Raw genomic sequence first — 27,581 nt, 5'->3', positions numbered from 1 at the left:
AGCATTAAAGCTTTTTGATATTTCAATTATAGCCACGCTTGGAGTTTATATTGAGATTAGTTTGTTGATAACGTTCGAGGATTAGTAAAAATTAAATAGTATCGTGCGTTATTTGAAAGAAAAAAAATTGAAGAAAGTACCCTCTAAAAACCCCATGAACATCTTGATTCATTTGGGGAGAAAACCCCCAAGTTAGCATCACTGCCCTACGGATCCCTAAGCCCTACACTTGTAGTTTAACATAGATACCCTTAGATAAATAGTGAATATATAAATAATCACGGGATGTCTGCACCGTCTAAGGGAACAGGCGGTACCCTACGGGTATTGGCTTTGTAAAAGCAATCGGGTAGGTTCATCACGATAGCTATGCCCTTGAAGGAGCCTTCGTAAATTTGAGAGTATGGGAGAAATTAACAAACAGCAATATTGGAATCTAATTTATTGTAAGTATAATATTATGTTAGTGAGCAGCCGATGTACACGCACCTAAAAAAATTGGATTACGGTGTCTGCAGTAACAGCGGTTGACATAACAGTAATAAAATCTGAATAGATTTTACTTGACATGTGTGATACAAATAATGAAAATATATAATTGTATATAATTTTTATTTATAGATAATTTTAAAACATTTTCGACAAAAAAGAGAGGATTTAGAATGTTTGCAACGCTATCTGTTAGTAGAAATAAGAATTTGAATGGATACTAATAACCAAACGTTTCAAACCATATTCAACAGATGGCACTGTAACAACATTCAGACCTGGGACTTGAGGCAAAAATATATTAAAAATTATAATTACATTATAATTTTATACATTGTATAAATACATGTTTCAGGCAATTATATTAAGAAACTTTTTTTAAATTCCGAGCTTCCAATTTTAAGAAAATTCGTAAGTAACAAATTGCTCTTGCTATAATCATTAGATAAGCAAACAAATACTAATCTATTTTCGGAATGGGGAAGAGGTTAATACAACACCAGCTGTGTTTATGCTTTCGATTGCTTTCGAATATCCCGAATGTACTGTTACATTTCCAGTTGGAAGTCTTCTGTACAGTTCATCCTTTAACGTAACCTGAGGGAATTTGAGAATCTTCGTCGGTGGGTTTGGATATGCCAATGGTTTTATATTCATTTCAGTTATTGTTGCAGTAGTTTTGAATACAGCTTTGCATGACTTCGCTAAAGAGCCACCATTAGCGAGAAAATTCATAGTATTGTTATTGTAACAAAAATGTTTTTCAGTTCACAAAAGAGTACAATTACACAGAATAAAATGCTTTGATTATTAAAACACGGATACTCGATTGTTACTTACTTTGAGATTCGTTGATACAATGATTCGTAGAAAATAATAAAATATAATAGCCAATGTCGCTGACTGACTTTTGACAGTTAAATAACGTATCAGATTAATATTGGCTATTGGACTAACTAGTAACTAGTGCTAGTAAATTAAACCTGTTTTTCTGAACCGTGGCTGTTCGCCGATAGATCATTCTTTCCGTGAAGTCCAAAAATTGGCGCCATGAGGAATCATCCATCATCTTTCAGGCACAGAGGTCTATAACTTACGTATAGAGAGAAATCATTAAAGAGCAACGTTAATATTTCGTAGCGCCACTGGAGTCATGTACAAAATTAAGGTATAAAACATATTAAATCAATCTACGATCATATTATTTCTTTTATTTGTGTTCTGTGGACGAATTACTAGAAAATACCAAAGTCCAAATTTTCAATGACAGTAACAATGACATTAGTATGCACTGTCAGTGAATTTTGAATTTAATTTTAAATTGAAATGTAAACGCCAAACCGTGTACACTGTACATGGCAGATGTTTATAGTTCTATAGAATCAGGAATCAGGATAAGAAATATAACATGCCTGATAACTCCAAACTTTGCTTATAAAATTATGTTGTTCTAAGTTTAACTGGTTCTATACAGTATACTTCAAAACTGAAGACGGTTCGTGTTTTTAATAACAAAATGTCGTTTTCTTTTGGTACTCCTTCAAGTGCTCCAGCAAGTGGTTTATCCGGGGGTTTTAGTTTTGGCGCTAACAAGTAAGTTATTTATTATATGGAAAATTAACATAAAATCTAAAACACAGTTACACACAAACAACTCGACCTTCTCTTTGGACATACACTCCTTAGGTGTTATAACCTATATGTCCTACCTTAAATCATAATAGTTTGACTACATCGTTGCTATATTGAAATGTATGTAATATAATTATAATTGTCACTAGGCCCGCCACACCTGCCTTTGGTTTAGGCGGTACTCAGCCATCCTTAGGGCTTTTTGGTACGCCTGCTACATCAGCTCCAGCGTTTGGGACAGCAACACCGGCTTTTGGTTCAACGCCTGCATTTGGTGCCACATCCACAGCCCCAACATTTGGAGCAAATGCTACACCTGCATTTGGGGCAACTTCTGCTGCTCCTACATTTGGAGCTAGTTCTACTCCAGCATTTGGGGCCACAGCAACACCAGCATTTGGTGCAACATCTGTTGCCTCAACATTTGGTGCCACATCAGCAGCACCTGCTTTTGGTGCAACAACTACACCGGCATTTGGCACAACATCTACTCCAGCATTTGGAGCTACATCTACTCCTGCTTTTGGTACTGCTTCTACTGCATCTGCATTTAGTAACCTTGGCTCTTCATTTAACCCTTTTAATAGAGAATTTAACAAGAATCTAAAATCAAATCTTACTTAATCTTACTAATTAAGTATAAAAGCCTCTTTTGAGTTGAAATGATGTTGATAACTATGTCTTCACGTCACAGACACTGGACAGTTCACCACTTGAGTCAAAGATGCAACTCCTAAAAATTTAAAGATAGTAGGTAATAGGTAATGAATGTGAAAATAAATTGAATGCCTCTAAATTTACATTTACCAATAGTTCACAAATCGCCAAGTGTTCTGCGATACAAGAAACTGCAACTATTTCACTTGAGAGTTTCTTAAAAATAATATCAAATTTTTTAGGCACTACAACACCGGCCTTTGGTAACACCTCATTTGGAAGTAGTCTTAGCACTGGATTGGGTTTTGGAGCAACAACTACTACTTCAGCTACCAGTAATATATAATTATATCAATATAGTAATAATTTTACTATTTTACTTTGCTACTAATTTATAATAAACTAATGTCACTTTTAAATGACTCATTGAATTTGTTACATGCACATAATTCTGAAACATTTAAAGCAAATGAACTTATTCCAGGTCTTTCATTTGGTACAACGACGACTACAAGTGCAGGCTTGGGTGGCCTTGGCGGTTTTGGGTTTGGTGCTTCGACCACTGCACAGCCTAACATTGGGCTAGGTGGGACAACTACTACAGGGGGCTTTGGTAAGCACCTCTATATATTTTTTATTTTCTCTTAATTGTCAAATAACCTGTAAAATGTATATATTATATATAAATACATATAATAATAACTTATCTTCTTTATAACTTCAACTGATATTAGCCAGCAAAATGAAAAAGAAAAAAATATTGGTTGTTTGTAAAGTAGGTTTACGATCGAGATGTTTACGTGATAACGTCTTATTGGTGATATAAGTTTTTGGGAAGTAAGGAATTAATGAAGATAACAATTTTTTCAAATTTTAAATTACATCTATCGTTTTATTCACACTTTTGATGATAAATTTCGGGTGTAAAATGACAAGTTTACTTATTCGACTATGATATACATTTTTCTTCATACATTCACGGAATGACTGGCAGCGCTCGAGATGAGACGGGAGATCGGTCCGTCTCTCTCTCGTTATACCTGCGATCGCGCTCGTGAGGTTTTGGTGTGACACAAGTTTCTGAACATGTCACCCGACTAAAACGATTTTAAAGACGTTATCACGTCAAAACCATTTACTTGAGATTATCTATAATAATTATACTTTTAGTTAAAAGCACTTATTTCCAGATTAAAAGATTAGTATAATCTTGAAGCTACACTTAGAATATTCTTACAGTTGAAAATGTATCCTTACACAATTTACCCTTAAATACTGCTGAAAATAATTCAATTTATACCGTAAAGTGCCCTAAGCGTGATTGTTATCCTACTGTTATACCTTCATGTGAGTTATTATTTCTTTTCTATGTAGTTTTTTTTTATATTCACATAATGTTGACATTATATATTAATATTAGACTTCAACTTTATAAGTTGGCGAAATAGTAGTGGCTTAAACAAGTATATCTAGATTATTTGTACATTTTGTAAAAATTATATCATAAAACTATTTGCAGATGGAAAATTAAATATGTCTAATGGACAAGAACAATGTCTATCATTAGCTCCTTAAGAGGAACTAAGATTTGGTATATTATCTATAATTATTAATGTTTGCGTGATTGTAATTGGTCAAAGATTAAAAGGACATAGATACTATTAACTAAAATTATCTCCATTGAGAATAAGAATTTACAATGACAATATTATTTTTGTATTACAGCAACAACCAGTCTGGGGTTGGGAGGTGCGGCACCCACTAACACCGCAGGAGCCAGCGATGGCAAAAGTGAGTACTATATGAACTTTTTTCTTAAGCTCAACTCGGCTCGGCTTCATTCATATCATATTTTAGTCTAAACAGAGATCGTAAATCATCAAAAGGATCACAGAAATACGTTCTTCGCAGGTGAACCTCCGAAGCAGACGAAATTGCCAAACGAGGTATCGACAACGGTGGAAGCTTTTAAAGAATTTGTGAAGAAACAGAAATCTCTCAGCTCCGACATCATGAGGGTGTCTATCAAGCCTCTGCAGAAGGTATTTCTCGCTCGACAGAGGTCGGCTCGTTCGAGCGCTAATTGAGTCCGACGTAACGGTGAACCTCCTCGCAGGTGAGTCGCGAAGCGGAGTGCACTCTGCGCCTGGCCATGTCCCTGAACGCCGAGACGTCGCGTTGTCGCGCTCAGTCGCGTCGGCTCCGCACCTCCGCCGCCGCCGCCCTCGCCGCCGCCGAGACCGCCAACAGAGACCCGCCGGGTAACTTTTCTCTCTCTTTTCTTCTCCCACTTCTGGCCCGCTTTCACACAGTTCTCTGAGACTTCGGACGATTTCTCAGGTTCCGAGTCGGAAGGAATAACTCCGCCGACGTACGTGAAGGACCTGATATCGGAGTTGGAGCAGCAGATCATCACTTTCAGGAGACAGATGGACGTGGCCGACAAGCAGATGCAATCCTCGCCCAAACTGCTCACCGAACAGGGTCCGTTCTATTGATATTTCTCACGCTAATAAAATATTACAATTTAACAAAAAACTCAAATACCTCTGTAAACTCGTGTCGCGTTCGTCGACCACGAAAGTGTATCTGAAGTCAAATCATTTATTTCAATTAGACCATCTAAAATGGCACTTTTGAACGTCAAAAAAAAATATAAAGAAGATTCTAGTTGCCCCTTCCAAAAGGTAGTTTCGTGTGGAGAAGAATGGGCAAGAAACTCCACACTTACTCTTTTATAATACAATATTTTGTTACAATTGTTAAATAATTATATGTGAAGACATATATATATATACTCTTAGAATAAACTACTATACTAAAAAAGTTAGTATACATGTTCCTCACATATTTACAAATATCGAAACCGTAGAATATTAACATTAAAGAGTAATAAAAAATATTAAAAAAACACAAAACAGTGTGTGAAATACAAAAAATCGTAATGGCAGAATTGACCATGGGCATGCGCCGGATGCACGAGTCGTTCGTGGCGTTGGCTGGAAGACTGCAGGCCGTGCACGCGCAGGTGCAAGCGCAGAAGGAGCAGTACCTCAACTTCAGGAAGTACGTGCTGAAGGACCCCACCGACGTCTTCGACACCAGCGGTGAGTCTCGCTCGTCGTCGGCCTCCGAGAGGCAACCGAGAATTTAGCATTCACTAGTGATAATGGACCGTTTTATTCCTTTTTCAGCGAGCGCGAGCCTGGACCAGATATTACGAGACGCGGAAGGAACGAGAAAGAAGAGCAAGTCGGGGTTCCCGAGCGAGCTGGGGTTCGACGGCGCCGTCCTCTCGGACCCCAGGGCCGCTTTAGGTGAGCCGAAATGAAACGATAAAGTGACGACGAAACGAAAGATGGGCTTCAGTAACGAATGTCAATTCTAGGAAACGCGCAGCGGTTGGCCGGCCCCACGCCCTTCACCTGCCTCGGCACCACTCTGTCGCCCTTCTCCGCCGCCGAGGCCCAAGGTTAGCAGCGGAAATTAACTGTTTTCGAATCTTAGTAGTAACTTTGTAGAATTGCTTTAAACTGTGCCTTTAAGTATATCGCTACGACAAAAATGTGGCGGGTTTTTTAAACGTAAATTTGACTTCGCAGGATCGAACTGGCAGCCCACGCCTCAGGCGGTGAATTCGTCGTTGAACTTTAGCGGTTTCGGGTCTCAGACGGACAGTTTTCAGCTTCAAAAACCGCCCGGAAAACGCGGAAAGCAGTGATACCGGCGACGTTGAACCGGGCTCGCCGAGGCCTCGAAGGATTGTAATTTTACAATCTGGAAATTGAGATCTAGAGCCCGGTCGGTGTCAGAGCTCGGAGTGAGCGGTGTATACGAGATAATTGTAAAATGGCTTTCTCGCTCTGAAATACCATTCGCTATAGACCGATAAATTGTAAGTTAATTAATTTTAACTCATATAAATGATTATGAAAGAATACCGTAATAACGGCTGGCGAGAGTTCGCTCGGCGTATAATGAAAAAATATCCCAAATATTGTTAATATTGAAATTTCATTCTAGTTTTTTAGTTAAACACTAAAAGCATATACAATCTTCCTCTTCTTGTAATGTCATATTACAAGTAAAGAATTAATTTATAATTAAAATAAAATGATAATTCGGTTTCTTTCTATACGTAAACTTCATTCCATTACGATTTTATTTTTGTCTGTCTGTAAATATTTTCGCTACTTGTGAATGAATGTCAGTAGAAATCTTGCAAAAGATGTACATATACAAATGATTACGATATGTATTTATCGCGTATATGATTAGCATTTTTTTAATTTGTTAATAAATCTTTTATGCATGTATCATGATTTTTTATTTCGGTAACATACCTACATCAATTTCGTTATTACAATGAAAGTCCCTAAAGCAAAAGTTAAAACAATAATAAATTAAGAGGCGATTCGAGTGCCTGCGCTGGGTCACGCAATCGCTCGAGTCATATTGACTTCGTCTATTTTGCTATAACTTATAAACGGGCGCTTACAATTCATCTTTGACTAATTTCAAAATTTCGTCATCTTCCTCCGTCCAGATGTCCGGGTCGGATGTCATTTGTCCCAACGTTTCCATTCTCCTCTCCATTGTCACTTTGTCCAATATATGCTCCATCCTCATGTGCATGCAGTCGTTAAATATAGATGCATATTCACATATTTCGAAAATTCCTTCTACGACATCACTGCATTCCGCTATCGCAGACTTTAACCTGATCATCACTTCTGTATCGTCTCCGTATACGGCTCGGTTTACTTCTAAAAGATTCTCTTTGCTGATTTCGTTCTTGACAATGATTTTATTGCGTTTCAAAATGCACGCGACGAAGCACTTACCCTGCGCGGACGACTGTGGGATTCGTTTAAGGAAATTTTCAACGTCTACCATCGAAGCCTTGACTTGTCGCGCACATTCGGTTAAATTCCTTCTAAACGGTTCCACGTCGTCGTTCAATTTATTGAAGTTTTGTATCTGCTCTTCCTTCGATAGAGGCGTAAAGGAGAGAGTGAAATAGAATGTCGATGCAAGGATGAGGATGAATAGATTGGCCATATTCGATACCAGAATACACCAATATTCTGGTTCACGTCAACGTTGCGCTCTACTAATCTTCATGGTAGTAACTGTTTTTGCTACAGTTAGCCTGTTAATTGGTCGTTAGCTGTTTACAATCGGTGTGACGTGTTATTCGTAGACTGGTTTCAGGCACATTTGACTCTAGTTTAAATTGAGGGCGATTACGATGTCGATAACCATTTTTATATATTTATTTTTTACTTGTAACGCACAATTAAATATTTTTAACCGCACATAAACAGTCCACAATAAGTTGAGCAAGAAAAATGGTTGGGAGCAATGATATAAATAATTCGATTCGTTATATTTTATTTCAAGTAACATTGTACATTCGCGCATATACTTACACATCTACACACGCACTTACAATATGTATCACATTAATGCATCTATCGACATGCGTAGACACAAAAGAGTGCATTTAGTATGACTTCATACCTCAATTACCTAAGTACTGGTTTATACAGATACCGGCAAACTTCTTCAGCATTAAACAAGGGAGTGGGGGAAAGTTTGCGCATCGACACAAACGTCAACTGATTTACCAATCACGCGATCGACACGCCATTCTCCCGCCGCTGCCCGCCCTCCCAGTGATACCTAAAAATCGCTTGTGCGCAGGCAAGGACATTTGTTCAAGATGTTTGCCGGTATCTGTACTTGATATATTATCACGAATATTTTTAAATACAAATCACAACAGTAAACTCCACAAAAGTACTTAATATCGTAGAATATAGTATATTTTATTTCAGTTTCCTTATTTTTTTTCAAATTACATGTAATACCTACTATTACTTTAATTACGCACAACTTATTTTACAGGTTCGCCATCATTTTGGCATCTTTGCTTTCTTGTTTTTGCAATTTTTAATGGGTTAGATAAAAATGTTATTGTTACCAAATGGATTAAAAAATAATATTTTTAAATTGTAACCACTAAGATATAAGGACAATTATTAAAAAAATTATGCTTAGAACATTATGTCTCATTACAGATCGCGTAGGACTCTGATTAGATAACTCATAATAATTTTACTATGTTGCCGTAGTGTCTGAAATCGATATTTTCCCCCTTTTTCATTAGTCTAACTAACCCCCATCACAATTTATAAGCTCATTCGTGGTATTTCCATCAATTTAAGGCATTCGTTCTAAAACACTGTTTACGCAGTTTTTCTATTGAAAATATTCTTGACCTAACCATAGTAGATCGGTTGCTTTAATGAAAGAAACGTGTGACGAATTGACCGAAATATGCAAAAAAGGTTTACAACCTTTTAAGAGATACGAAATGTTTTTTAAACACAATCAATAAATTAGTAGATTGCATAATGCTGCAAGAAAGTCGACAACATTCTGTAAATCATTTAAGGAATGTAAAAATGAGGATGCATTACGAATAGCGTATGCACAGCGCATGCGTTTTTTATAATTGACCCAATTACTTACATTTTAAAAGTGCATTAGTGCATAACCTGTATCGCGGTTTAGGACAACAGACGATACTTTTGAGGCTCACTGGAAGGCCACTGAGAAAGGATCCATTTTAAATGATTAAACTTTAGCTGTAGTTAGGTACTATAAGCAAATTGTGCCTCAAATTAACTAGTAAATAATATAAGTAAATCAAAGTTACGCACCGACGATATAATGTAACTATAAATAGGAAAAATTACACAAAATTTGCAATATTCATTATTTCAACGCAACTTCCGCTAAATGTTAATTGTATAGAGCAAGGTTGCATTTTGCAGTCGGTAAATATTATTTTTTTTACATTAAGGCCGACTAAGATCATTTATAATTATCATTAACACACCATTATATTACAAAATCAAAGTATCGAGATATTTTTCTACCTAATGCTTGGCAAGTTATTAAGAAGTTATTCAAGCCCCATTGAAAGAATAGTTTCCTCCCTTTCAAGCAAGGACACTTTCGATCACCCAAGGCTTATCCTCCCCATCTAATTGGATTCGATACTGTGAACTTGAATTTTAAAACATCTAAGTTTTTTCATTTTGCGTAATAATTTCGGTAATCTATGCAACAATTTGAAACCAAGTGAGTACCTAATTATAATTTTTAATATTCAGCAAATTAAAAATACGAGGCTTTGACAGGGTCAGAAACTCTTAATTGGTTCCATATCTATATAATACTAAATACTCGAGAAAATACTCGTAAATTTTAATTTTACCAACTGTATATAATCGATTAGATGTTAAAAAATTGTATACATCTACGTATAAAATATAATAATTAGTTCATTCGATACCAGATATACGAGTATTATGCAAGTTAGAAGGTTTGCCTACATTCATGATAGGTTTGTTTCACAAAATTGCATAAACTTTATTAATATTACTTTCCCTTTAAAAACTTGTTTTCAAAACATTCATCTTCGAGCTCAATCTCACGTAGGTGTAATGATTGAAGTATACTGTCTATACTTTCATACCGCAAAAAACGTGCTTTCACTTTTTCGCATCCCATGGCAAAACAAACATTGACCGAAATTTCTCACGTTCCACAGAAGACACGATCGGTCGGTCGGCCTATGCTTCCTCGGCTTCCACCAAAACCGGTAGACTTGTATGATGTTGGCACGTGTTCGTAGAAGAATTAGAGAAGGCCGATAACCATGCGTCTATATCCCGCTCTGGGCACATAAACTTCGCTGAGATTGCATTATCATAACCTTTTTGTCTGACAAAAAATCCACAATTCGTTTCCACTCGCTCTACAGCAGTATTTCTTAAATTGACGATACCTATTGGCTTCGATAATCGTTTCCTTGGGTATATAGAAGCGAAATGTTCCTGGGACGTTCGGTAGACCACCACTCGCACGTCCTGGCGAATTCCTCCACGACCCAGGAGCACCAAGAATCCAGACTTGATTTCAGCATCGCAAGTCTTTTTGCTCAAAGGCCCGAAGTGTTCGGCGCGACAGGAAGACATGATATCAGCCGGCATTGTGTTTGTTTAGAAAAGGAATATATTATTAACAAAAAATCGCGGCACTAGCGTTGCGCTAGAGGAGACGAATTAAACTGAATTAATTCTTCGAGCGTGATTCGCGCCGGCGCGGTGAGGTGCATAGTTGGCCGATCGCTTGGTTCGTTGGATTACATTCACTTTAAGCCTTTAGATCCAGCTGATAATTATTTACTTGTCAGACATTTCAAATTGAGTTGCATTTAATCACGAAGACCAGACAATGACTTGTGCTTTCTTGTCAAATCAAACATAACCATAGTTATCTGGGATTTTTTAAAGTCAAGTAATTTTTATACACAACATGCCTCGAATCATTTTAGTAGCAGTAATTTGGTTGTGGAACTAATCAATTACGATGATGTACCATCGAGATTTCGAAGATAGAAATAAACTTAATTATTTTCAGCTTGCGCCGGTTTGAAGTTAAATATTCATGAGGAAAACTAGGAGCTGACTTAGAAATATTTATTTATTTTAGAAAGCTGCAATTCGCATTTTCACTTTATGTTAGTCCAACTAGGTTTTATATTCATCGATTAGGTCATTTTCATACTTAAATATTGAAAAAAAAACCTTTAAATTAACCAAACATAAATTTTGCAATACAAGTTAAATAAAAGAATATTATGTACATTGTACATTCTCTAGTTTAGCGGTCTGATACGCTCAGCTATTGCTCATTCGTCACCAAATGGCAATTATATTTTAAACTTAAAGGTTATTACTACTCTTTTAAAAGGTTATTAGTTTAAAAATATTTGTTTGACGATTTGAAATTGATTAAAACTTATTTGTAAGAAAATAACAGCATAACTAGGTATTTGGTTGTCTATAAAATTGCAGTATAAAGTGAAGATATCTTTTTAGAATGCCTCAAATTCCAAAAGATTTGCATAATGAGGTAAACCACGCTTGGGAACAGTAATTCCAAGTCTAGTCTAGACGCATTCGATTCACGTGGGTAGACGTAATATTTACATCTGACCTTCTCGAGAAAGCCTTAAGGTCAGAGCTAAGAATAAACAGCTCTTAATCGCGTCTCAAATCACGCCTCGGTAATTATACTCATTTCCTCCACTTGAACTTATTAGACTTAAGTAGATATACACTTAGAAAAGCTATAATTGGTAGTTGATATTTTTTGTTTTAGCCCTTTAATAGAATTTTTTTAAACATGCTGAAGTATCTAGTTATCTAACGTATTAAGAAGTTTTGTAGTCCTGAAGTCCTCCTTGTTCGAAAGAGTACGTCCACAGGTTGTGAGTTATCGAATCATGCCTAAGGTCAAATTATATACAATCGAGACTCATAGTTATACCAAATATAAAATAATAAAACCAAAAGCACTGCGAAAGCGTTTTGCAACTTTGGTATTTAGCGGAAGGTCGCATTCGACACGAGATTAAAATGGAAACATGACATTATTTTATATTTAAGTTTTTCTATTGAAACTGCAAGCTTAGAGCATTGTTTCGGATTACACCTTCTTGTCTGTATTTACATAACACCATACCAATTCAGTGGTTTACGAAAAATTTGCACATGGTACCTACAATAATTGTCAGTAATCAGGAGCGAGTAGTTTGCCAAAAAAACTTTACCATCAGAAAGCAGAACCCGTATGAGTTCAGTTACTGTTATTGAAGTAATAAAACTGCTTCTGAGTAGACTCCATGATTAAATAAATGCTTTGTTAACTTGTATTGCAACATTTTTATGTTTGGCATATCGAGTTTATTCGTTAATAAAACACAACAAATAACGTCATCGAAGCTTTCCATATTCTCAAGGATTTGATCGTGTTTTTGTAGACGTATTGAGAGGATTAACTAAAGGTACCTTACCTCCAGTTGTCGTAATTTCGGTGTTAGGCCGACGTGCCAACGATTGTTTATGCAATCGCCAATAATACAAAAATAAAATATATTACGTTTGGAACGAAAAATATTAGTTAAAATACATCTAATAAGATTACGATAATTATGTTTTAAAATATCATAACATCTAGAACACTGCACGGTTTGTGACTTGTGGAGTAATAATATTTACATACAAAGCCTGCCAGGTGCCTGCCCAACAGAGCGCGATTAACAAAGAATGTGTTATCATAACAAACCGGCTAACCGCACTTAAATGTCAACTCACGGTTGCCAAGTGCTTTTTCCAAGGAATTTATAATAAACGAGTGTCTAACTCTCTTACGAGTTACGCGTTATTATAAAGCGCCTGGAATATCAAAATTTCCGTCTATTTGGACGAAACATTCAATACTTTTTTTAAATTTCTGGTTTGTATCACAGTAGATATGATATTTTTACCAACGCAGAAACGTGTGTCAATAATAGAAAGAATCATTATTTTAGATCGTCGGGTGAAAATAAAAAAAAATGAAATCCAGAAGAAATTATTTATTTCTCTCCAAAATCGCCTAACTGCCATCGATATGGTTCTTTTGCCTCGTTAAATCAAATGAAGTATTTTATCCTAAATTTCCAACTACAGCATACGCTAAAATGACATCAATTTTTACAAGTAAACTTCTGCCAAACATTTTTAAAATTTCACTAATAATTGTAACAATTTACCTAAAACGTTGGTATCAAAACCTACTCGTATCGTAGTAGAGAAACAAATTCGTTGTTTGGAAATAAAAGGGTTCCATCTACATCTACAAAGTTTCAAATTAAATACACTTACAAAAAATCAGTTCTTCATAGTTACCATGAGTATAAGGACGTAGAAATGAGTAAAAATATAATAAATACGGGAAATTATTCCTACGTAGAATATACAACTTACTGCTAAAGGCTCTCTTGCACTCACGCGACTCGACACGAATCGACGGCTCCTTCGCAGGGCTATCGTCGCTTCGAGTTAAACCGAACGAAGCGAACTTCGAAAAACAGTTCCAACAATTTTAATCGCACTTTCGTGTTTTTCGAAGTAAAAAGAGTTAAATAGAAAAAAATATTGAGCATTTTACACAAAATGAGTGCATGCTTTCCGACAATACACTATGTGGCCGAAATTCATTAGATTTTTAGTCAAATTAATAAAAATGACACGATATGTAAATAATGTATATAATAATACGGTGCAATCATAAACGTTAAATGAAATATATAATTATCGCATCATAATACACTCGTCCCAAATTGTTATAAAAATTTCCACAAAACGTCGGATAAGGTCTATTCGTACAAAAGTCATGCACTCTCACATACAAAGTCCTTAAAACTATTGAATAATTTGTAGAAACGATAAAATTTCCTACAACTACGATGAGATTTTCGGTGGCAGACAAAGAAGGCTTGTCAGCTGGCAAATTCAGCGGAATCAAAGAACTCAATGAAAATATCTGCCCTCGAAAACCTCCGAAGACTAACCTACGATCTGTATAGAACGCTGTTAATAATGTTTCTAGTACAATTGCTGAATTTTCTCTAAAATTAATATCCTATGTGTACTAGTTCAATTTAAAACGGATCATTCGAAGCATCCCATCTCCAACGTAGAAATTGTCAAAAAGTAGAATAGAGAATTTTACCTTAAAATAAAAGTTACCCGGATTCCATATCCAGTCGAGCATTAGACTTTCAGCCGATTACGCGGCGCGTGAACGCCAGTGAATATTTATCATTATGGCGCTCGAGGTCCACAGGTGTTATAATAAAAACCTATCACTTTAGCTTTAAGTTAATTTATAACAGTCTGGCAACTCTCAATTTAACGATTCAGAGACTCGGCTGTAAGGATAGATTTTCTACGATTCGATCAATCGAAAGTAATTGCATAATTAAAGCCATAAGAAAATATAGGATAAGAATGTGTGCAAGTACCCATAGTAAGGGACCTGTGGAAACTACTCCATTCCTTTTTTTTTTGAAGTTCGACAAGGTCTAGTGCCAAGCTTTCGCTATTGATTTTGTGATCGTAGTGGCAACAGACAAATAAGGGGCACGAATGGGGCCTCAGATACAAATATTCGTGCCGCATAAAACACTCTGGTGAAAACCATGAAGCGGAAATTCGATATTTCACTTATAGTATAGATACTCCAAGGTTACACTCGATACAAAGGCGTGATATATAGAAATAGTCGGACGCTCGACTCGATACGGATCCCGGGAGTCGGTAACGGAACGACACTGCGAGTCGTCTACGACGAGGTCGCCTCTCCCGGGTAAGATAAACGTCGGATCGGAATCCGATTACAGCATTTCATATATCGTTGTACTAATTGTCTACTTTATTGCTTCGAAAATCGGTCGCATAAAAATACCTCGATAAAATATTTCCATATCTTCAACTTTATACACGCTATCATTTTTTTTTATAAAAATGCTCCAGAGTTGCATTAAATTATAACGAAAACCGTGCCTCTAATGGGTCGCAAACGAAGCGAACGGTCGAATTAAGTCAATAAAGAATCTGATTATGAATAATATGGCAGCGGCGCAAACGCGAGTCGAGTCGCGACTCTCGCCGGCGTTCACCCTTTCGGGGACGGTTTTTTTTTGTAAAATAATAAGCGTATCGAAACTAAAAATAACTTCACAAAATTCTATACAATCTAAGTTTAAATTTGATTTCACATTAAATAAAACTCTTCGTCGACGCGGCAGTGAGAACCTCCTCATCACAATTACCAAAACGAAAAGTCAAAATGTCTCGTCGAAATCCGCTTCACGCCGGACAGTTTAGCGTCCGACGTTCGGTCGGTCCGTCACTCGGGCGGGCAGCTCTGAACGAAAGAGGCGGGAAAGAGCCCGGTCCTGCCGGTCCTCTGCAGCGTGCCCTTGTACCAGCCGTCGCCTCTCTTCTTGCAGACCGTCACTATGTCGTCCACTTTCAACTCCAACTCGTATTCGGAGTTCGGGGGGTACGGGACCACGCAGCGAAATCTAAAAGACCGAAAAGAGTGTCAGCGCAGAGGGGCTCGCGTCGAAACGACGGGTCGGCGAAACGTACCTCTCTTTGACCTGCTGCGAGTGATGTCGGTCCCTTCGGGCGGCCGTCACGTCCAGACTTTGCGACTTGCGATGCTGGTTCTGCCGGAGGCCTTCGGTGCTGCCGCGACTGAATAGACTTTCATTACAAACTGACTCCTTTCGAGCGGAACCGAGAGATTTAGAGACGAAAAGTGACGCGAGTCGCGAGTCGAGGCTTTCATTTCCGACTCGACTCGTGCCTCCGTTCGCCTTTTAGGAGTACGCGAATGAATATATAGCTCTTAGCTTATACATACAAAAGCGACAAAAGGCAAAATGCGTCAAAGCAAAAAAAGCAATTTTCGATTCAAATGAGGGTTGCCAAATCCGAAGAGCGGCTTTCACGTGCGAGTCAAGTGCATATGCAAACCTGAGCATGCGATGATCGTGCGGACGCTCCTTGTGCCTGGCCACGGTCAGACCCGCGGGGGCCGGGTTCTGCCCCGCCGAGGTCGGTCCCGCGGGCAACGCTCGCAGCAACTGCGAGGGGCACGAGCCCGACCTGCGTGCAGTCTACGCTCTAGTGTGCTACGGGGGGGCTACGGGTGCGCTACGGGCGCGCTACGGCACTCGATAGCTCTATCGAAAACGTTTTGATCGGTTTTGCATTTCGATATAACTTATGCTCCGACGAGGGATAATCTAGGTCGCGTTATAGGCCGGGAGAGAGTGACACAAAATAGTGGGTCATTTGTCCCAGTATGGCGGTTCTTCAGCGGTCTTATTACGCAATGAAAAAAGAAAAATGATGGTCATAGCGCTGGTACCGGTGCGCGGCCCAATGTCGCACCGGAGAAGTATGGCATGACACTATCGCAAAATACTAGAATTTTTGTGGAACAAATCGTTTGACACTCGTAATTAATCCGCCGAGTTCGACTAACGCCCGCGCGTCCCAGCGCTAAGACTCATCAGATCATTTTTCTTTTTTCATTGCGTAATAAGACCCCTGAAGAACCGCCATACTGGGACAAATGACCCACTATTTTGTGTCACTATCTCCCGGCCCACCGGTGTTAGAGAAAGCGATTCTACTTTATCGGAACGAACGGATCCCGAGCACACCTCGCAGTAGATAAGTTCTAGAGAGGAGTCTGATGTACCGACGTGGACAAAACGAGTGAAACATTCAGCGAACACTAAATGTGCAGCCACAGATGCAAATCGAGTCAAGCCAGTTCAGCTCGTGAGAACATACCGCACGTGCACGGAGTGTTGCGCGGCGTACACCAGAGACGCGTTGGGCGAGTCGTCGAACACCGGATTGTCCATGCTGTAGCCCACGGGCGGCGGAGACTTGCACTTCTTCATGGCCGCCAATCGCTTCATCAGACTCACGCCGCTCGAGATCGACGACTTCTCGGACTTCGCTCTGTCCTTCGCCTGGAATTTGACATCGGTCGGTTTCATTGACCGAGATGAGGTCGTCCGACCGACGAAATCGACCCTAGATCTCACTTTGTCGGCTCGGGGAGTGCCCTGCTGCGACTGGGTCGGCGCACTCCAAGGATACGTCGACGGTTGAGCTGAAATTGAAAGCGTTTCTATCACTTGGCGTCTCCCGATCGCTCCTCTTTAAACGGAACCGAGGACGACTGCACTCACGAGCGGCGGCCGGGGGACTGTCGGCTCTCGGCGGGGCGTCGGGCGGGGCCGGAGCGGCGGGGGCGGCGGCCGGCGCGCTCGGGTTGCCGCCGTCGCTCGCCGGAGGCGCCGTCTTACCGCTCGAAATGACCGCCGACTGCAATCGCAGATTTCGAGTGAGGACACGTATCGTCACTCGCAAAGCGGACGGGACGAAATCCAAAGAGGAGTCATCGCGAATACCTTGTCGTGTTTGATCCGGTTGGCCACGGGCGTGAGGGGCGCCACGTAGTTCCCGGGAAAGACTCCCGCGCGCTGGAGCCGCTCGCACCAGCCCTTGTACCAGCCGTCGCGACAGCGCTCGCGGACCGTGTACACGCCTGCGGAGAACGGGTCTATTCAATTTATACGTCGTTCCAGGTCTTCGCGGGAGCCGCGCGACCTCTCGGCCGTCCGTCCTCACCTCCCTTCTTCAACTCGATCTCGTCGGGTTTTTGCGGTCTGTACGGATACAGCGCGACGTACGCGGCCGGCAGAGGGCGCTCGTCGCTTCGAGACCGCCGTCGTCTCCTCTCTCTCTCTCTCTCCCTCTCGCCCCTCACGTCTCGCTCCGGCGTGTGATCGAGCAGCGACGTCGCCAGGATTTCGGCGGAATGTCTGGAGGAGGACGGTTCACGTCATATCGTCGGTCGAGGAACGGTTCGGTGGAGCGAGTGGACTTCGGGAACCGTTCCCCGAACGAGACAAAACTCACCTGTTCTGGTTGTGGCCTCCCTGCAAATGCGTGGTCGGCGTCAAACTGTGCCGTTTCTCTCTGAGATGACGGTCCCTCGGGGCCCTCGTCGCGTAGTCGTCTCTGCCGTGAGAGGGCGACAGCGCCGCCTGCAGCCCCAGGCCGAAGTTGAGAAGCGAGTCCGGTCCGCTGCACCTCACCTCCGGTCCGGCGGATCGAGTGATCCTCGACGAGCAGGGCAGACTCGTCGGCTCGGCCTCGCGAGCCTCGACGAAGGAGGACTCGGTCGGTAAACTTACGTTCAGCGAGGTGTTCGTGGCCGTCGAACACTCGCTCGAGTTCGGAGCCGCCGTAGCCTTCTGGTCTCGCGGACGGGTTCGGTCTCGCGAGGCATCTCTAGTCCGCTCCCGATCGTCCTCCGGCGCCGCGACCGTCGGGTTCCTCTCGGTGTCGTCGTCGGGCGAGTCGGGCAGACTGGGCTCGGCGCTCTCGCTGGTGCTGGTGTCGGAGCTGGTGTTGGGCGTGGTCGTCGACGACGGCGTGTTCGCGCTGGAGCTCGAGTCCGAGCTCAAGTTGGAATTGAAGGCCGCGACCGGAAAGCGTTCGGCGCGGACGTTCTGATAGGCGACGTCGGCCCCGTTCGAGTGATTGTCGAGCTTGGCCCCGAACCTGTCGTAGGTGTCGTCGACGCGGGACACGCTCTGCACCCCGAACCCCTTGTGCGCGTTCGTGAAGTGGACGATGTCGAGAAGGCACTTGGCCCGAGTGGGCTCCGCGACCCTCGGGCTGGCGGCGCGGCGGGCGGACGTCGGGCCCGATCCCTGGGTCGGCCGGGTCGCCGTTTGGGAGGTCGCGTGGGTCGCGTCGGCCACGTTCTGGTAGTTGCCCTGCGCCGAGGCGGGGGTCGACGCGGACATCTGTTGATACCGATGAGGGTGCTGAAAGGGCGAGAGACGGCTTTGAACGTCGAAATATGCTCAAACGACCCCGAGCGGAGCGATCTTAAGGTAGGGGCGACCGACCTGAGCCTGATGCCGGTGCTCCGAGTGTCCCGCTCTGACGTGCTCCGGCGCGGGGGGGACGGGGCGATTTATCGGACTGCTGGAAGAACGTATCGTTAGTTTTTTTTTATTTAAATTTGAGCAAAATCGTGTTCATACGAAGAATCCCGGAAAGTACCTGTTCATGAGGTGAGAGGCGGCCTGGTTGAGTTCGACGAATGCGATGGGGAAGATGCCCACTCGCTGCTCGAGGCGACCCTCGGCCCAGTTCTCGTCCACTCGCCGGTGGACCGTGATTATAGCCCCTGCGAAGCACATTGTCACACGTCAAGGGCGGAACCGCAATACGCTCTATCTAACGAAGTGTAGTTCTTCCTCAATTTACCCTTGTCGAAAGCGAGACAGCCCTCCTCGTCCGGGGCGGACATCCGGAAGTCGTACAGCGCTTTGCACAACGCGGGGGCCGCGGCCAACGGCACTATCACCTGGAACCATAATCTCCACTTGGTGTCATCTTCGCGGGTTTCGTGCATTTTAATGAAACTATGCTTTTACCGAGTTCTAAAGCTAAATGTCGCCTTTTATAAAGGAGCAATAAACAAATAAAAAACATGTGTCTACTTAATACGTGGGTAACACTGAAAATAGTTAGAACTGGCTAGGAAAACATTTTTTTAATTTCAATTTTCGAACTCTTTGGTAACCTTATGTAGTATATTGCATTAATTTGTCATTTGTTTTTGTGAATTGGCGGAAAATCTAAAACTCTTGTTACACGTGAAAATGAACATAACGCAAGAAAATTTTCGGTCAATGATTTATTATGACTTTCGTTGTGGGTTACTCAACAACAAAGCTTTGACAGGCTACGATTAGCATTTCTTAATGAAGCCCCATCTCGTGCCACTATTTACAATTGGTTTAACGAGTTTAAGCGTGGACGTAGCAATCTCAATGATGATCCGCGTGAGGGACGTCCTTCAACAGCGACTACTGAAGATAACATCAGTACTGTACGACGCATGATAGAGGTAGATAAGAGAGTGACCTATCAGCATAAGGGCAAGCCTAGGCCTTGGTATGACTCAAGTTCAAAAAATATTACACGAACATTTAGGCGTCAGGAAGCTTTGTACCAGATAGATTCCCCACACTTTAACCGACGACCAGAAACACCTTCGCATGGGCTGGTGTCGCCAAATGTTAGATAAGTTCAATGGCGCTCACTCAAATACTGTATTTGACATCGTCACAGGTGATGAAAGCTGGATATGTTTACTATACTATGTTTTTTATCACATTGGAACGGGGTTTCTCGTATATTTAGGTTTGAATAAACACGACTCTGAAAATCTCTACGCCATGGCAGACAGTACAACTTATCGATAAAACAGAGCAAGCGCTAACTAGCGGCCCAGACTGCTTTACCGACGTTTGAACAGATATTCAGGGTGTCGGTTGTTTGTGACGGTGCACGCGCACCGTAAAAATTGACTCTCATCATTTTTCCCTAACGCGCCAAAAGAAGTATAACTTCAAAAATGGTTTTAACATACATATATTTATGTAATAAATATAGCACCGTAATATGCTCAGATCTGATGGGGCCGAAACTTTTTCAAATGTATATGAAAATTATAAAAAATTTGCAGAATGACACAACAATATTCGCTTCAGAAAGAAGAGCTAACAACATCATTATCAATATAACACCTTTTAAAATGTGTGTGTTGAATTATACAATTTAAACAAACACATGAATCACAAATGGAACGCAACATTGGATAACCAAACTACCTGCAAATAGGTGATAGGGAACACTCCGCTGCGACCAGAACACTCTCCGTGATACCAGAAAGGGTCCAACTTCTTTTGCAGCAAAATCGTCTCTCCCTTCTTGAACGAAAGGTCACTGAAATGGGAATATGGCGCATAAATAAAAGTAAAAAAATCATCATTCATTTTTATCTGAAGTTTACATTTTCTTATAAAAATAAAACAGATTTTTCGAAGATGTGTTTAATACCAATTATATCAAATCACCAGCGGTACACATACAGATACACTCACCCAGGTTCCTTTGAAATATAATCGTACATAGCTCTCCCGTGCGGCGGCACCTGCTTGTCTGATCGAGACGATGGCTGCGTTTGTACCTGGCCCTGAAAGTTTGAAAAATAACACAAAATAAAACTATTTCCATCATGTTTTACAAGAATTCTTATTAAGTAATAATGGTTTCAATATATCAATTATAGGTCATTGATCTCTCTCTAGCCCTCTCTGGTCTACGATCATCACTTAAGAAAAATCGCAGCGGATATACCTAAATCTAGCAGTATTTGGCTTTACAATATGTTACCTGCGCGTGCGCAGTCCTAACTCTCTGCACAGAGACTTTCCTGGGTGCGGAGTTCTTCATGCCCTCCAGGATCCTCATGAGGAGGACGTTGGGAGGCAGTTCCTCCACCTTTGCCTCTACCAGGACCCGACACTCGGGGCATCGTAGCTCTTTGTGAGATTCGACTATTACCTTAAAGATACAATATGAAATATTAAATACTTATAAATTATAATCGTGGAATTAATGGTAGAGCTTAAAACAGTGGCACTACAACCCTTGGGTTCAGATTCCTAATCTGTTCCGCCCAACTTTGCTCTCTACTCTCTTAAGTGTTTCACTAATCTAATCACAAATACGTGTTGAAAAAGTATATCTTTAAATTGTTTATTTCGTGAACAAATTTGAGATTAGATTGTACTGTAAGGTTTTTAAATTATTCATTAAGATTCAGTTAATAAAAATCTAATCAAACGTTAATTTTAAAATCTAGAAAACTATTTTAAAATATAAAATAAATCAGTGGCGCTACAACCTTTTTAGGTCTGGGCGTTTCTGTTTCGCCATGTGTCAGTCTAATAGGCAAATAGATGATTTCCTTCACCGTTCAAGCAAATGTTAAATTCGCACATAGAAAGAAAGTCCATTGTTTCACAGCCGGGGATCGAACCTACGACCTCTGGGATGAGATCGCACGCTGAAGTCGACATTGCTCAACAAAAACTAATTTACCATTGATATTTGGTTTTTTTTTTTTGATCGCGTCCAAAGAACGGATTGTAAATAATGTTTCGGATATATTGTATGAGATAAAAGGCTTTTTTTATTTAGCTTTAGAATTTCTTTTATCAGAGACGCATAGGTAAACATCAATAATGACAGGGCAAATTCATTTCCCCTTTCCTGTCGCCTGTACTAGTCGGATGTGAGCAATTCAAAATAACGTTACAACCGCAACTACAGGCTGCAACGTAAAGCTAATGACGTTTGCGTTTATAGCTAGGAATATATGTCGTCTGATGCTGAGATAATATATAAATCTACAATGGTAATTAAATTTTAAAAATTTAAGTGAATGGGCTTGCGTCGAAGTATTTATAGGATTCGAGTCAACGCCGATACGCATAGACAAGATATTACATCACGAAGCTTTACTTTTCAATTAAATATCCTACCTCTTCTAAATAACACCAAATTATTATTTAAATAATCATTGACATCACAATGTACTGATTGATCCATTTATATTATATAGACGACATTTGACATTGACGAAGTAAATCGCAAATTAATAACTGTTATCTAATCAGTGAAAACATTGCAGAAATTGAGTCAAGGTGCTGAAGTGTTCTTGAATTTGTACAATATTGTTTCCGTATGCCAGTAAATCTTGGTCGGTCAGTAGAGCTTTCGAGCCACAAAGCATTACCAAAGTACTACACTTAACATTTCAAACACATTTCTATTTTCTTTACTTTTATTTAAAACAAGAGGAGGAGGCGAGCTATTCTAAGTAGAATAAAACGAGCAACGTTTGGATCGTATCCCCAATATGCCGACGGTAGAAAGAAACATCCCGTTGCCAAGAGTTACCGTGCTCTATTTATGAAACACACCGAAATACATTCGAGTACATAAGTAGGACAATTTAATGATCGATACTAGTGAACTTGAATGATTTGATCCAGGTGAGCTCTAGTGTTTACACACAAACATGCGGGTATGTGGTTCATATATTAAATAGCTTCCGCTTTATAATTCGAGCTTCCACATTAAAGTAAGCACTTGTATTCTCAGATATATGAGACTATTAATTAAATCTAAGCCCTCCGGGTGATAAAGTTAACATATTATAATTACAAACTTAAGTTTCTGCTTTCCCAGTAGGAAACAAGTTCCTTCGTATTATTTCATACAGTATCATGAATATTAAACGTCATTTAATAGAACCGATATAATCTCACAAAAACTAAACATTAAACGCATGTGATGACACTCGACTTCAGTTTCGTTTCGCAGTTTGTATCACATATTCAAATATGTATTTTTAATTAAAAACGCTAACATACGCCGGTTGAGAAATGTAGGTGGGCCGATCAGCTGCTTTTCTAAAAAGGGAAAGAGGTTAATGAAACAGACAAATAACTAAATACAAGTTAAAAACAGAAATAAAACTATTATAAGAAGTTTAATCATTCAGACGCTAATATTTCGTGAATGTCAGGTATTTAATGAAACAACGAGTTATGAATTACGGCACGGATAATACTTTCTAACGTTTCAATATTCCGTAATTAATTGACGGCTTTTTAAAATCTAAACCGCAATATCGCGATTCAACGTATACCTTTTGAGTCAATATTTTGCTTCAGACCGCCTACCGCTATTTGCATTTATAAAAACACGTAGCATTTTAATTTACAATTCGTCGTTTGAGATTTCAATACATTAATTTGCATAAAATATGAAATACCTACTAATATTTCATAGTCTCTTTACGAAACTTTAAGTTTAAAAATAGAATTTCTATAAGGTAATTCGCTCTTCGCACTCTCTCTCAATCGGTGTCAATCTCTCTCTCCATTTTCTTCGATAAAAACGCTGCACATCTTCGTGACGTTCCGTAATAATTTTACCCTCCTATGCGCCTAAAGAAGTTTCACTTCAAAAATCATGGCCATATAGTTATTTCCACCACAAAACTAAAACCACACATTGTTTCATTTAACCTCAACTTGTCTGGTTAGTAAAGTTTTTCTAAAACCAATGACGAATAACTTAATAACGCATTGACGATTAACGTAGCCACAAAGCAAATAAATTGATCTGTAATAAACCCTTCAATATTTAAGTCTTACTCTTACTCCGCCGACACTTTTCTTTTCGGTTAGGTTATGGGAAAAGAAAAAAATATGGTATGAAACAAACTATATAATGTTACTTTGATTTGAATATTTCAATGTATCTCGATGACGCAACATGCTCAATACTAGCCTGACGAGCAGGTTTGCAAAATCAATGAGAGTAGAGCAAGCGAAAGTTAACGTCAGGACAGAATCGTTGCAAGTGAAAAGCTGCTTACTACTACTACTACTACTACAATGGAAAACAGAGTCCTGTGAAAAGTATCCAGATTATTGTTTTTAATATTCTAAGATATTCTAAGAGAATAGTAACAATTATTGTATTTTATATAAAACGTATGTCCATAATCAATATCAATAACTATAATAAGGCGAATTGTATTAGAGTTCAATGACATGGACTCCCAAGATTATGAAGTTGGGTTATCATCTGACCGGCTATTCGAAGCGTGGGTGTCCTAATTGTTAAAAATAGCCAATACCTAGCCTGCCTGCCTGCTGTATTAACTACTTACTCAAATTCCCAAATTCTCAAATTCCAAAATAGGATCCCCTATTTTTAAATAAAAGCCCCAATTCGGTCCGGGTAAAGACGATTGTCTTTGATGTAATAATTTCGTTGCTATTTGGCGGTTTTAAAGTATATTCCACAAAAAAAGCCTCATCTCCATATTTACACAAATAGAGACAAAAATATTTATCTAAAAAAGGCGTCCGCCTTCCGTACTTAATGTCAGCAATGGAGCTGATAAAATATGTTATACTTTTATTAAATATAATATCAAATTGATTGTTTGCACTAGGTTAATTTATGAAGACCTGAAATATTTATGTTGGTATAAGAGCTATTTTATAGAAACTATTATCTCCAAAAACAGCGGAAAGCGTATCTCAGACGCCACCCAAAGCGCAAGACTATTCAAGACATGTCAATTGTGAGATAGTCGGATGAGTCAGTACGTGAGTCAAACAGTTTAGATTAGAACCAGTTATAAACCATGTTTATTTACGATACAGTAGGAAGGGACTACTAACTCAGGAGATGCATATGGTTGCCAACAGTAGAAGTATGATCATAGAAATTAGACATAATATATATGTTAGCTCTGCTAACTTCAATGACTAAAGAACAAAATATAAATACTGAATAGTTTAGGAGAATATAAAGGTTTATGTCTAAAATAAAAAAGTGTACAATGTAGGATGATATACAGAAACAACTCTCACCAATTATGACTCCTGTAGTTCATAAGAATCCAATAATTTTTTGACGTATTGGAGTCAAACTAATGCTGTCTTAGTTTATCAATCTTACTCTTAGCATAAGAATAAATTAAAGTAAAAAATAATCTTAGCTTCTATTATAAAATCAAAAGAAAAGTTAAGCCTATTATTCCTTGTCACTCCAAATCTCTAATGGAGATGCAGTGAATCCCTTAGTTAATGACGGATTTATAAAGAAAAATAAACATTTGAGTAACATTGGAAAGTACAGCAAAAAGACAAACCTTGAGACATTTGAGACAGAATGTGTGTTGGCATGGCAAGACTCGCGATGATGTGTCCAGGCGCTCCAAACAGACTGAACACTCCAACAGGTCATTGAGTAGACCCTCATCCATCCCGTCCTTACACTGAAAACAAATCTAAAACTCACTTTCAATTGTACTATAAATGCTTTACATGCAATATAATTTTATTAAATGTTAAAATGCAAAGATAATTTAATAAAAACTTAAATATTTCCCCCTATCCCCAACAATATCTTTTGTATGATGTGTGGCCTATTTAAATCGCATTTTTATCTATTAACTAACAAAACTAACTCTTAATTGCAGTTCATATAAGTCCAGATGAGAGATGAATATATTCCATAAAAGTGCACCAGAACTGGCATTGTAATGTGTCTTTAGTGTATTCGAAGAATTGAACAATGACTATCATTCTAGGAAAATCATGTTTTCCAAGCCAAGTTCACAACACAGCTAACTTACTTGTTTATTTTATGAACAAATATGTCAAAATAATAATAAATTTTATTTTTGTGTATGTCTATTTTTTCTAAAATAAAACATGTAACAACAACAATATTTAACAAGAAATAAATAAGTGGTATATATATTTTGAACAAGCTTTTTTAGTTTAGAAACAAGAAGAGATCATAACTGAACCTCTATTATAATGAATATCGAAATTTAATTGATTCATTTATTTTCTTTTAAACAAGAATAAAAATAATAAAAAATAGGCCTTTAGAATCAAAGAATCTTAATGTTAACTTTATTTTGTCATAATTTAAAAACTATACCTAATGAACGTAGACGTTCATTTACAAAACCGATGACTTAAATCAGTTTTGAATAATATTGAAGGTAACGGTAACGAGTTACTAAAGTTTACATACATATTAGATCCTAAAAGGCGGTGACTCACCGAATATTTTGAATTCCAACAACGCTAGCGGCTACTCAATCCATTATTACAAGAAACAAAACCTGGAGCACTGAGCAACCACCCTAAACACTACTCACTTAACAATTCGACAAAATGACTTAACACTGCTCATAATTAATCACAATAACTGCTGCCATTATACAAATAAGCGAATAAATATTGCGGGGGTAAATTAATTACTATTGCAAGAAAAATGCACTTGTTCACAAAAACTAATTAAATTTCACGCAGAAATGCCAAATGCCATTCTCGTTAGTCGTTTCTCACGGCTTGCACCACAAAATACAGATTGCATATTGAGTGCATAACACTAACAGACTATTCGCTAACATGAACCCAAAGACAGATATTCTATCGTCTACAGACACACTACGAATATTAATACGAAAGTGGGCAGCTGAGAGAAAACAAGTAGAAATGATAATAAGCTCATTATCATATCTGAGTATTATTATTCCTAAATATTTAATAATATAACTTTTCGTGAATTCGACAACTGGGCTTTGACACAAATGTTGGTTATAATTGCAATAACCAGTTGCAGTTGATGACTATTACCACGTCTTAACAAAAATGTGCGCAAATACTAAATCACTACCCATTACCTCTATATGTGTTTAGAAAAATTTAAACTAATAACATTTTTATGTGTTAAGAAATAAATGAACAACATAATATTCCTTCGTTTGCTGTTTTTGCGCGGTTTCTATTATGTTCTAGGTAAGTACAGTCTTCCTAGTCTGAG

General features: G+C 39.2%; 3 protein-coding genes and 1 long non-coding RNA gene across 13 annotated transcripts; 2 read left to right on the top strand and 2 right to left on the bottom strand.

Annotated features, from left to right (window-relative positions):
- Positions 1-1,802: 1,802 nt before the first annotated feature.
- Positions 1,803-7,094, top strand: LOC125051621 (nuclear pore complex protein Nup58). Of its 2 annotated transcripts, none has more exons than XM_047652077.1 (12): positions 1,803-2,082; positions 2,271-2,647; positions 3,021-3,104; positions 3,260-3,391; positions 4,504-4,569; positions 4,690-4,820; positions 4,895-5,039; positions 5,119-5,262; positions 5,730-5,885; positions 5,973-6,095; positions 6,167-6,250; positions 6,381-7,094. In XM_047652077.1, the coding sequence occupies exons 1-12, from the start codon at positions 2,006-2,008 to the stop codon at positions 6,497-6,499; spliced, it is 1,638 nt and encodes a 545-aa protein (XP_047508033.1). In that variant the 5' UTR covers positions 1,803-2,005; the 3' UTR covers positions 6,500-7,094. The 2 variants fall into 2 exon arrangements, with proteins under 2 accessions (XP_047508033.1, XP_047508032.1); XM_047652076.1 differs by having other exon boundaries at positions 3,021-3,113; positions 3,263-3,391.
- LOC125051622 lies at positions 6,785-10,419 on the bottom strand. Its single transcript, XM_047652078.1, has one exon. The coding sequence runs from the start codon at positions 7,837-7,839 to the stop codon at positions 7,273-7,275; it is 567 nt and encodes a 188-aa protein (XP_047508034.1). The 5' UTR covers positions 7,840-10,419; the 3' UTR covers positions 6,785-7,272.
- A 2,842-nt stretch (positions 10,420-13,261) lies between these two features.
- Positions 13,262-27,140, bottom strand: LOC125051618 (E3 ubiquitin-protein ligase SH3RF1). 9 transcript variants are annotated; one of them, XM_047652066.1, is made up of 17 exons: positions 26,816-27,138; positions 25,891-26,016; positions 21,540-21,710; positions 21,248-21,339; positions 20,975-21,089; positions 19,563-19,662; positions 19,356-19,482; positions 19,199-19,277; positions 18,198-19,114; positions 17,907-18,100; positions 17,687-17,838; positions 17,465-17,600; positions 17,318-17,403; positions 17,058-17,242; positions 16,230-16,361; positions 15,840-15,947; positions 13,262-15,772 (listed from the first exon to the last, which is right to left on the bottom strand). In XM_047652066.1, the coding sequence occupies exons 2-17, from the start codon at positions 26,002-26,004 to the stop codon at positions 15,595-15,597; spliced, it is 2,886 nt and encodes a 961-aa protein (XP_047508022.1). In that variant the 5' UTR covers positions 26,005-26,016; positions 26,816-27,138; the 3' UTR covers positions 13,262-15,594. The 9 variants fall into 9 exon arrangements, with proteins under 9 accessions (XP_047508022.1, XP_047508023.1, XP_047508024.1 ...); XM_047652067.1 differs by having other exon boundaries at positions 17,318-17,385; XM_047652068.1 differs by having other exon boundaries at positions 17,318-17,385; positions 17,687-17,823; positions 26,816-27,137.
- Positions 22,962-26,431, top strand: LOC125051625. Its single transcript, XR_007117310.1, has 2 exons — positions 22,962-23,206; positions 26,221-26,431. It is a non-coding gene; the product is annotated as an uncharacterized LOC125051625 (long non-coding RNA).
- Positions 27,141-27,581: the final 441 nt, after the last annotated feature.

This window comes from Pieris napi, chromosome 8 (assembly GCF_905475465.1).
Source record: "Pieris napi chromosome 8, ilPieNapi1.2, whole genome shotgun sequence".
Taxonomy (NCBI): Eukaryota; Metazoa; Arthropoda; class Insecta; order Lepidoptera; family Pieridae; genus Pieris; species Pieris napi.
This window is presented reverse-complemented; position numbering and strand designations above follow the sequence as displayed.

Excerpts from the sequence above, each read along its gene's own strand:
- LOC125051621 (XM_047652076.1), top strand. The coding sequence starts at position 2,006 with ATGTCGTTTTCTTTTGGTACTCCTTCAAGTGCTCCAGCAAGTGGTTTA. Across the intron at positions 4,570-4,689 it reads AGGAGCCAGCGATGGCAAAA|GTGAACCTCCGAAGCAGACG; the intron begins GTGAGTACTATA and ends CGTTCTTCGCAG. Across the intron at positions 5,263-5,729 it reads CAAACTGCTCACCGAACAGG|AATTGACCATGGGCATGCGC; the intron begins GTCCGTTCTATT and ends TCGTAATGGCAG.
- LOC125051622 (XM_047652078.1), bottom strand. The coding sequence starts at position 7,839 with ATGGCCAATCTATTCATCCTCATCCTTGCATCGACATTCTATTTCACT.
- LOC125051618 (XM_047652062.1), bottom strand. The coding sequence starts at position 26,004 with ATGGATGAGGGTCTACTCAATGACCTGTTGGAGTGTTCAGTCTGTTTG. Across the intron at positions 18,101-18,197 it reads GGAGGCCACAACCAGAACAG|ACATTCCGCCGAAATCCTGG; the intron begins GTGAGTTTTGTC and ends GTCCTCCTCCAG. Across the intron at positions 17,404-17,464 it reads CAGTCCCCCGGCCGCCGCTC|AAACGCTTTCAATTTCAGCT; the intron begins GTGAGTGCAGTC and ends GCCAAGTGATAG.